The sequence below is a fragment of the Macrotis lagotis genome, chromosome 1 (assembly GCF_037893015.1).
Source record: "Macrotis lagotis isolate mMagLag1 chromosome 1, bilby.v1.9.chrom.fasta, whole genome shotgun sequence".
NCBI lineage: Eukaryota > Metazoa > Chordata > Mammalia > Peramelemorphia > Peramelidae > Macrotis > Macrotis lagotis.
This window is the reverse complement of record NC_133658.1, coordinates 506,877,887-506,889,398: the sequence shown is the minus strand read 5'-3', so window position 1 is coordinate 506,889,398 and position 11,512 is coordinate 506,877,887. Positions and strand designations below refer to the sequence as shown.

The 11,512-nt window shown below is 33.9% G+C and overlaps 1 protein-coding gene across 9 annotated transcripts in view; it reads left to right on the top strand.

Moving 5' to 3' along the window:
- The window catches only part of SON (SON DNA and RNA binding protein), a 35,413-nt gene that overhangs the window by 12,008 nt on the left and 11,893 nt on the right, over positions 1 to 11,512 (top strand). For 7 of the 9 annotated variants that reach the window (XR_012473999.1, XR_012474000.1, XM_074214051.1 and 4 more), the window contains exons 4-8: positions 417 to 577; positions 2,281 to 2,427; positions 2,642 to 2,830; positions 10,196 to 10,306; positions 11,329 to 11,445. Coding sequence is in view for 7 of the 9 variants with exons in the window: in XM_074214051.1 (XP_074070152.1) it covers positions 417 to 577; positions 2,281 to 2,427; positions 2,642 to 2,830; positions 10,196 to 10,306; positions 11,329 to 11,445 (725 nt within the window). In the remaining 2 variants the exon portion in view is untranslated. The other 2 variants (XM_074214056.1, XM_074214057.1) reach the window with 2 other exon arrangements.

Genomic DNA, 11,512 nt, shown 5'->3' with positions numbered 1-11,512 from the left:
TGTGGGGCCAGTTTTGTTGGTGCTGTTAGTAAGGTTATGTATCATGTTAATGAGAAGCAGTCCTGCTTTAAGCATTTGTTACCAGAGCTAAAATCATGTCTTTGGTTTTACTTATGGAATACCTTACGCCATGGCATTTAAATGTTGTCTGATAATGATGTCATTCCAGTGTGCAAGGGTGGCTACTTTTTTCAGTAGGTTGTGGATCTCTAAATCAGGTTAGCAGGGTAAGGAAAGAGGAGATAGAAGAAAATAGGGAGTCATGAAGTGTGGGTATGATTTTTCCCTCTTAGAAAACAGATTTCTATAGAATCAAGTTCAAGAACCTTGATGCTCAATTACCTTTAGAGTACAAAGTTATTTTGATGGTATGATTTGAAAAGTACACTACTTGTAAATTTTTACTGTCCTTACAGATAAGGCTCAACTACTTGAAATAGCCAAAGCTAATGCAGCTGCCATGTGTGCTAAGGCTGGTGTTCCCTTACCGCCAAACCTAAAACCTGCACCTCCACCAACAGTAGAAGAGAAAGTTGCTAAAAAGTCAGGAGGAGCCACAATAGAAGAGCTCACTGAGGTAAGCTAGTTCAAAATTTGCCTCCAATTTTAAAATTGATTATTTCAGTGAAGTTGACTCTGGAGCGTGCCAAAACCCAAATTGCGGGCTGAACTGATAATGGCTGGCACTGAGCAGCCAAAACCCGAAATACAGACATGGCAGCGGCAGAAGCTCCGTTTAGCAGGCCATTATCCGGGATGGCTAAGCTCCGCTAGCTAAAAGTTACTTCCCATTACTTTTGCTTTCCAGTTTTAGAAGCCAAACTGACTGAGGCGCGGGACGTTTCGTTTGAATGGAGGAGGTGTTGAGTGAGCAACACGCAGAAGCGCGCCTACCGTTTCGTTTCCATTCACGACGTGTTCACTGACCGCCACGAGTGTACTACACATACGCAAAGACACAGACAATCTTCAGAAATGATCTTTTGCCACCGGAGCTTGGAAATTAATGAGAATAGCCGGCCATTGCCTGAAAGGAACTTCTTTCGCATCAACATTTCGGGTTTTGGCCGCTCGGTACCAGCCGTTGTCGATAATGGCCGGCCATTATCAGTTCTTCCTGCGGTTCGGGTTTTGGCAGTAACATATATTAAGCATATTTACTGTTTTCATTTGGTCTTTTCAGTTGAGGCTTGTTTTGTGGGTTTTTTTTTTTTGAGAACGCTGAAATATTGCTGCTAGGATCCAGAAAATACCACATTGTTTCATATGTTGAAACTTGTTATTGGCTAGCCTTATGCCAGCCCTCCACTGTCAATACTTTCTGTTCCTTTTGGTCACAAGCCTTATATAATTTGTTCTTTTGGCTAAATGAGCCCCCTTTTGTGATATTTTCAAATTGATAATGGATGTGAAGAATTCTAGTGCTTGTATAGAGAAAACAGAGACAGGTCCATCCAAATTTTCATCGTCATTTTTTAAGCCAGGCAACAGAGCCTTTACCTAACTTCTCAGGAAGGAATTGACTTTGTCTGCTTCATATTTCAGACCTTGTCACTAACTCCCTGCCCTTTTTACCTTTTTAAAAAAAGAAATTGAACTCTACTTGTATGCAAGATGGAACCCATTCAGCCTTTGATCTATAAAACATTCATAGAGAAAATTGTCAGTAATTTCCCTCTCCCCCTCCACTCCTGCCCTATAGTTATGAACAGACATCTTTATTTTTCCTGTCTTATGAATCTTGTTCTAACTACCCCCTGAGAATTATCTTTCCTTCTTCTCTTGAATCAGTGTCCCTCACTTCACAATCTGGCTTTAAACCCCTTTAAGGGAATCTTCTTTGATAATTTAACCCCACCCGACTCTGTTCACTCTAGCCTGCATTCCCTCAGCACTTATGTACTCAGTTTGTATTATATCAGTTTGCACTTGTTAATGTGTTGCTCTGTAAAAGCGTTCTTCAGTTATTTCATGTGTATGTATTCTGTCTTTTGATCTAGATTGTAAGCTCCTTGAGGGCAGGGACCATGTCTTTTACTTTTTGTATCTCCCTGACAGTACCCAGTACAGTGCTCTGCACACAGTAGGTGCTCAATAAATGTTGTTGACTGACTGACTGGCCAGAGTCTGCTAAGTAGCTAACTCATCTGTCTGTTAATGTAAACTTGTATTTTTTAAAAGTTATTTTACATGGTTTTGGTCCCATTAAGAAGTAATGTGTTATCTGTATATACAGGGTGTGTAAGATTATCTTTTGTTTGTTTTTTTTTACTCTTTAAGAAATGCAAACAGATTGCACAAAGTAAAGAAGATGATGATGTTATAGTGAACAAGCCCCATGTTTCGGATGAAGAGGAGGAAGAACGTCCTTTCTATCATCATCCCTTTAAACTCAATGAACCTAAACCCATTTTTTTCAACTTAAATGTGAGTACTGCAATTGATACAAGAAGTCAAAAGATGGTAACTTAAAGTTCATGTTGAAATATTTTGCTTTAAATTCCATTATAGCAATTTAAAAAATTTTAGATTTATGAGGAGAAATAAAAGAAATTAAGTGCCTGAGAATGTATGTTACTATCCCCTAGCATTTGGTCTTATATAAAACCTTAATTTGTGAAATACTCTTTTTGTTCCTTAGATTGCTGCTGCAAAACCAACTCCACCAAAAAATCAGGTAACATTGACAAAAGAATTTCCTGTATCATCTGGCTCTCAACACAGAAAAAAGGAAGCAGATAGTGTTTATGGAGAGTGGGTTCCTGTAGAGAAAAATGGTGAAGAAAATAAAGACGATGATAATGTCTTCAGTAGCAATTTGCCTACTGAGGTAAGTAAAAGTAACATTTTGCCCTTTTTTTTTTCTTAAAATACCTAAAACTGCCATTTTATTGTTATTTTATATCTGATTTGGATTCTGTTTCACTCTTCTTAGGGTCGGGTTAAACGGCAGGGCCGGGTTAGACGACAGATGAGACAACCCGCAGCTACTCATTTCACAGTAACTCGATGCAATTCACTTTGTGGAACCACGCCACAAAGTGAACAGCATCGAATTGCAGAGAACAGTGTTGTCACGTCCTTACCCAACATTGGGCCCTCCTTGCATTTATGGGGAGGTAGCCCAAGGTACAACTTTTCTTTAGCTTCCCGTTTTGCTTCCAGGCTTTATAGCTCTAGATTTTGGTGGTAGCAAGTTTAGTGGGTAGAGGAATCAGGGAGATAGGCTGAGCTTCAGGTTGAACACTTGAATCAAACTTGAAATGGTCCTTGCAGGCTGACAAGCAACTTGGGTACACAGTCCATTTTCCATAAATAAAGTTCCTTAATTGTACCTCCAGATTATTTGTCAGATACCCTTCTATTTTTCCTCATTTTCCCTTCCCCTGCACTACCCTGCCCCTTTTTTATTCTTGTGTTTAACCTAATGCTCAGCCTCTTTCTCCATTCCCTTCTCCCCCTCTCTGCTACTATTAAAAGTTGGAGAAGTGGAATCCACACTTGGAAATACTTGTGTGGCTTTAGTAGTATCTTGTCAAAATGATGCGGTGATAATGCCAAACAACCCCCATTAAAATGCTGCCTGACTAAGTAATGTGCTACTCATTATAGTGCACATCAGAACAGCAAGACTGTATATATATGTAAATATATATATATCTGTATCTTTGTATGTATCTCTGTATCTGTACCTTTGCTGTATCTTTTAATAAACAGTTTACTTTTATTTAACTTGTTGTGCAAAATCACGCTTGGGGGATCTGGGAGGGTGGAGATTCAGTAGGGGGGTGGGAGCTCCCCAGTGATCCCTCAACCACCTTTTCTTTCTCTTGTCCATCATGCCCATAGCCCAGACACACCTCCGTGGACTGGACTAGCTCCCCAATGCCATATAAAAGTGGTGGACTGGTTTCCCCCCATCTTCCCATTCCTGCAATCTGGGTCAGAGAGACCTCTCCTTTGTATAGATCCATGCCCCTTCAGAGCATACTTGAATACTTAATCTTTTATCACTCCACACCTTTGATGTCAAAAGTAAACAAATCCAATTTTTTAAATTAGAAAGTGAACAGAACCCAAATCAGAAACATAATAACATTTTGATAGCAGTATTTTTTTCCCTTTAGCCTGTCAATTCACAGGCAACATTTTCACTGTGCACTTTTAGTCCTGCATTTTGACATGCAACAAGCTTTAGGCAGCTGGGAAGCATGATAACTAGCCATTGAAAATTCTGTTTACCAGCTGATAATTGCTTTGGGGATTCTCATCTGCTTGTGGTTCCACAGAGTTGAAACATGCTATGATGTCCCCAATATGGAGAAAACTTGGGAACTTGTCATCTTATTTCATATTAGCTTCTTTTGTTTTTTACCTTGTTTGGAAACTATTCTAATGAATTAATGGCAACATTTAATACCCAGATCAAGTTACTTTAAGGTTTTAAATTTCTTAAAAGGGACATGATTAACATTTACTCTAGTAACTTCCTTTATTATGGAACAAAATTAGATTGGAAATTCTGAACAGCTTCAGACTATCTAGGTTTCCTCATAGCATACACTTGTATTAAACGGATTTAATGCATATAATTAGGCTTTTAATAAGTATGGGGGAAACACATTAAAAATTAGTGTGAAGAGCCAGGAAGCTTTTTTTAACATTGAGAGTGTTGCTACGGAATGAAGAACTAATAGACCTTTTTCCAAATGATGTTTTCCTAAAATCCTAAACTGCCAAGGAATATTTTAATATGATTTCATACATTAACAGCAAACAGAAGAAAACATTGGGAAAATGCTTAGCAAATCTGATTTCAACTGAAAGGAAGGTGTATTAAATTAAATCAAAAATCTATTCTAATCACACTTGTCCCCTTCGCTATTTGTGAAGTAACCTAGCTTTCAGCAACATATTCTTTAATCCTTCGGGTGTGCCACCCCCAAAGTAGGTTGTTTAAATGAGGATATTTAAATCATTTATTTTTGAGTCATTAACTTCTTGTTTAGAGGATTAGATAAAAAAAATGACAAATGGAATTCAACTATAATCTGGTTGACTGAATTTGAGCTATTCTGTATATTTGAGTCAACTACTTACAATACCTCAAAGATAATGGTTAGCTGTTGATTTAGACTGATTATAAAATGTACACAGTTTGAGAAAGGGTGGAGATTTTTTTTTCAATCCTTTTCACCTGTTATTCACATATTACATATATTAGTCTTATTAAATGCCTAGAAGAAAACTTTAGAAATGGAAAGATCAGTATCTCTAAGTACAAATTTATGAGTGAGTAAATATTAGGGGAACTACATTTATTTGAGGAGCTAGTGATAAATTTATGGGAGAATTATTTCTTAAATGCCACATTTTTGGAGTTGAAATGACTTGGCAAAGTAAAATTCAGTGAGTTAGTACAGCAGTATCTTTTTTAATAGTAAAATTCCTTGTCAAGGAACTTCATTTTAATAAAGGAAATGAACTTTTTACATACCATATATGATTGTATTATGTAAAGGTTAAAGATACATTCTCCATAGAAGTCAATAGCTTTGCCATGCTCTGACCACAAACTGCATTCCTAACTTCAACCAGTTGTTTTGCAAATGAGTACTACTGTTGGTCCCGGTTGAGACTACACAAAAGCTATGGATGGATCAACATAAAACCATCGGTACTACTAAAATAACTATATTCCATTGACAGTGGGTCAGTAATATCATCTTTATGTGTGAAGAACCTGCAGCAGAGGATTGTATAATTTTGCTCATACTGTCATAAGTGTTTGAGAAATGTAATACTATAGAATAAGAGAAGTGATTTTTGGTAAAACAAATAAAATTAATTATTTCAGAAGTTTATAAGAAAAGTTTCTTAAATCAGAATAGTAACGCAATTAAAGCCAGGAATAATTCTGTTTCTTGCCATTTGTAAATATGGTACAAAAGTGTCTAAAACATCAAGGAGATTCTAGTTTTAAGTTTACTTAAAATAATTATGACATGTTAGCCAGCTGTATTTCATAAATACATTTGAATTTGGGTTTCCTTTGTTCCCTTCTCCCCTCTCCCCAGTTCAGTCAAGAGTAACTAAATGGTCCGTCCAGTACAGCCAAATCTTAAAACTTTGTTATATTAAAAGATTAGCAATCACTTTTATTCAAGGCAGATGGGCGTGTGTGTGTTTGTGTGTATGTGTGTGTGTGTGCGTGCACAAATCTCACCTTAGTTCCTTCTTTACCTTTTCTAGTTCTCTTAGTTATCACTCACAAAAGTGAGATATATATTGATATAAAGGTTATACTCTGTCTCCTCCCTCCCTATTAATTTAAGAATTGAAATTTAATTTACATATAATCAAGGTTTCCCTTGCTTGTGCACATTTTCACTGTGAGACTAAGCCAAACAATCAAATTTTGATTTTCCTTGATATTTGTTTGTCTGAATTTATTAATTTCCCAGATGAAAGCAATTTCAGTTTAGCAAACTTCCTCTACCAATGCAAATTAGAAACTATTCTTAGATTTTTATATAATTGTCCTATTATTTACATATTTTTATATCTACGTAATAGTCCTAAAATTTCTTAGTGAAGAAACTGAGAGGTTAACATAACTTACCCAGGATCGACAAAAGTTAAAAAGTTTTAAGCACTTTTCTGTGCCAGGCACTGTGCTAACTAATGGGGATACAAAGAAAGGCAAAACTTGCTGTATGTGTCATTTGTGACTTGAACTTGGTTTTGTGGGCAGATTATTTATTTTCCACTTGAAACAACCTTCCTTCCTGGATGTATCTATACATATTAAAACAAGAAAGATATTCAAAAATTCCTTATAACATGGTATAATTTCTTTGGCTCCTGACTTCATTTTCCATTTTTTACTACAGATATCACTTAGTCTTCTTGTGTCTATGATAAACCTTTTTATTTAAAAAACTTTTTTTACCTCATGCCCTATTAGATACTAATTGAAGTAATTTATTTCTGACTTTAAAAATTGATTCATTTTTATTCTGCGCTATTGTAGGACAATTTTCTTATGCTGACAGAATAAATTGGTCTCAAAGCAATCACTCAATTAAAAAAAGAAATATATTTGATCAGAGAACAAGTAGACTTTAATGATTCAGGTCACAAATATGTAGCCCGTGATGTAAATTAAGATTAACCTCCATATCATTTGTTAAACATGTGATCTCCCTAATTGATGAACCAAAGAGATTACCTAATGGATGTTAGTTATTGGTTATGGTATAACTGGAATGAAATTCTGGACCCTACATGCATATATCACAATCTTTAGATGGTCTTGAGAGTGTAATTCAACTTTTTTAGCTGTTTTGATGTCTGGCATGTGATTATATACACACAGGCACTTGATAAATAGTTTGAGTTGTCCTAATTCAGAAAATTGACTATGAAAACTAACTAAAGTTAGATTTAAGATTTATAGGAATAGGGATTTAGGAGATGCTTGAAAATGTTAATTACATTTTCTATCCTTTTTGGAGAGTAGGTTTTTGAATTGTTTGGAATATTTTTTTTTTTAACTTCTGCACTGCCTTTAAAATGTTAAGTTTATACAGAATTTAAAGAATTTTAGGGTTTTATTTTTTTAGAACCAACATAGTGATATTTAGGGTGGGTACTTAAAAGTGATTCAGTAGCCTCATCTAAAAGGAATTGAATAAGTTTTTTTTTTTGTGCATTATTATCCCAGCTAGCCTCAAAGGCAGAAGTGGGCTTTTGAGGCAAACTTTCACTATTTCTAAAGGGTTACAAGGTGGTACTGATGCTATTTCAAAGATATCTCCTTGTAATCTCTAAAATGGTGAGTACTGAGTATTTAAAAGTCAGCATGCTGTTTTGTAATGAAGCCAAAGTTGAACAGCATTAGATGTCATTAGGGTTATATTATTTTAAGAAGAAACTAAATAAAATTGTGAAATTTTAAGATCAGTCACAACAAATTCACACATTTTTAAATGGGCTTGCTTTCAAAATGGCTTCTCTTAAAATACATGTTTACTGATTTTTTTGGAGGTGAGAGTATTTAGGATGAAAGAAATATTTGGATTTTTTACTATTGCATTATGTAATATCACCTTACTGAAAATGAAAATAAGGTGTGTAGTGAAAAATAGGGAAAAAATCCATGCAGGTGTACATCTATAATGTAAGTGCGTGTACACACACACACACACACACACACACACACACACACACACACAGAGTCTCTTGGATTTTACTCTTCTATCAAAAAATGGTATCTGTCTCATCAATAACATTTCATATCAATATGCTAGTTTTAATAATCTTGTTATACCCATTTTTAACAATATTCATATATTGTGTTTTAAAATCCTTTCTAAGGACTGGCTTATGGTGGACAAACAACTCCCAACAATGAATTTCTTTTTTGTATGTACTTTATAGAATAAAAAGAAATGTTTGAAAATGGAAACTTAATTGAATAGAAAAGATACCTAAAAATTATCAGAAACTCAACACAGTCCAACTTTTGATCAGCAAAAATCATTTCAAATAATAGTTGTGCATATTCACTTAAGTTTATTTGGTTCTTAAGGTCTTACAGGAAAGTGTGGTATAATAAAATCTTAGAATAGTTGTAAGGGACCTCAAAAGGCCATGTAACTCGGCCCTTTAATTTTACAGCTTTAAGAACCATATCTAGGGAGAAGAAATAATGACCCAAGTTTTACACATTACACACAGTGACCTTAGAATTAATTATTTAGGAATGTCCAAGAATTTTTTTTTTTTTTTGCTAAAAGTAGAGGTGTTGAAATTAATGCTTGAATATGAAATTTTATAAGATCAAGGATCTTAAATAGGAGAAATCTATACTAGGTGGAAAATTGAACTATAACATCTCTAGTTCTCATGATTTGGTAGTTGTTTCTTTAGAATAAATACATTTCACCTGAAATCAGTTTAAGCTTTTAAAAATGATAGTAAAACAATTTGGGATATATAGAAATCGTGTAATTTTTACCCTTCCACTTAAAAGAAAAATCCTGAAAATTAGATGGATTGCCATAAATTCATGGTGCATTTAATAGTTTGAATCATTAAGTTTTTATATGTACACCTCACAAATTATTTTCTTGATGGTATTTCAAAGTTTTCACTTGGTCCCCTTAAAAATCTTATTACTCTTTATCTAGCTAAAAGAACCCCTTTTCCATTTATTTAAATTCTTTAATATATCACTTATTTGTAATATGGGCCTTTAAAATGTTAGAACTTGCCAAAGATTTTGTTTTGTAAGAACAAATTTATATAAATTGAAATAAAATAAAAAATGTATTCATCAGGTTTAATTAAAATGAATAAAATTTAGGTATTCTGTAATCCAGTTCTTAATTTTACAGATGAGTAAAAGGAAGCTTAGGGATGTTAACTGATATGACTAAGGGTTCCTAGCTGTTGATTGCAGAGCCCAGGACCTCCAGCTCCAAATCTGTTGGTTCCACTATATGATAGTGTTTTGATGTCATGTTGAATTGTAGCTATTGGCTTGTAATGGGATTGAGAAGCAATTTTCTAAGAAATTGAGTGCATCAAGTCTCCTTGAATCAATACAAAGATTTATGTTAGTGATTTATTGAAAGGAAAATTAAAGTCAAAATTATCTTTTGCTTTTACTTTTCAGGCTTTTTGTCTTTTGTAGGTGCTTGTTAGCCAAGGTATCTCATTACAAAATAAAAATAAATTCTAATAAAAGTATATCGAATACAAGAAAAATAAAATGATTTTTTCAGTGAAATGGATTAATATATATTTAAATTTTGTAGAAGTTTTGTGTGGAGGCAATATAATATTACAGGAATTAAACTCAAGTAGGTGCTAGAAGACAAAAGATCCCAGTCCTGCTATGCCACTTTATTAGCAATAGAATTCTGTCATTTAAAGAGCAGCATCTATCAGATTTTTTTAATTAAAAAAAGTAGTTCATAATACCTTCCCTTTTTACATTGTAAGGACTAAATGAGAATATTGTATGCAGAAGCACTTTGGTAACTCTCAGGTACTATGCAAATATAAGGTATTAGTAATGTTTTCCTTCCTGCTCAGTTTTGATTTATGACAACTAAGGACATAAGTTGGCTTGTAAAACACCCTTTTTTTGGTCATGATAATTTGAAATCCTTTTTTTCTTCCTTAGCCTGTGGACATCTCTACAGCAATGAGTGAGCGTGCACTTGCTCAGAAGAGACTTAGTGAAAATGCATTTGACCTTGAGGCCATGAGCATGTTAAATCGAGCACAAGAACGGGTATGTAGATTTAGGATATAAAGTTGAAATGGGGTAACTTGGTTTTCTAGATAATTGAAAGAAATAATTCATATATCTTAATAATTGGTTATTTTAGATGAAACAATTTTTGAATCTTATCCTGATGATTACCTTAGTGCTTTACTTTGCCTTTTTATTGCAGACTTAGATAAAAACATTATAATGGAACAAGTTCTTGTTCATGTATTTGGACAGAAGCCATTGGAGTAGAATGTGAATCTCCTTGTAAGCAAATCATATTTAGTCTGATGTTTGTGTTTGGGTCAGAAAAATTTATAGCCCAAACTTTTGATTGTTTTTTAGTGAAATATTAGATGTGAAGGCTTACTTGAATTTATAACCATATTTTAAACATTAGCAATCTTAGCTTTTTTGTCTTGATTTCTATTTTTTTTTCATACAAATCGGGTTCAAGGCTCCTATATTTTTTAAATAGATGAATTAATGTTTTATAATACATTTAGGTGATACATGCAAGAGGAGAGAGGCAGTAACAATATATACACAAGTGGTGATTTAAACTTTTAGTAATTCAAAAAACATACACATTTAGGAAAGTAGCATAATGCAGGGGAAAGAACACTAGACATGGAGAGAAGACCTGTATTTTTTAAACTGTTTCTTAGTCTTAGTACCCATGTGACCTTGAGCAAGTCAGGTTGCCTGTGTTGTAGTTTTCAATAATGTAAAATGAAGGAATTGGAATTTAAATCTGTGATCCTCTTATGTAGGTTTGAAACTACTGTGTGACTTTGGACCCTTTTTTTTTCCTCATCTCTAAAATTAAAGGAATTGGGACTGGATTAATTTTCATCATCCATTGCAACTCTAAATTTATGATTATAATCCAGTTGATAATATCATTATTTAAAAATTTAGTGTTTTTTTGATTTCTGCTTAACTTAAACTGAGCATCCATTTTTACAACATAAATATTCTTTATAATAATGATTTATTAATTTTATTTTATTCAAATGTGATTCTTTGTTTTTTTTTTTTAGATTGATGCCTGGGCTCAACTAAATTCAATACCAGGCCAATTCACAGGAAGTACAGGAGTACAAGTTCTGACACAAGAGCAGTTGGCAAATACTGGTGCTCAAGCCTGGATAAAAAAGGTACTCATTATGCAGATAGACAAGTGCATCCAAATGGAATCCTAAAACATTACAAAAATTTTAAAGT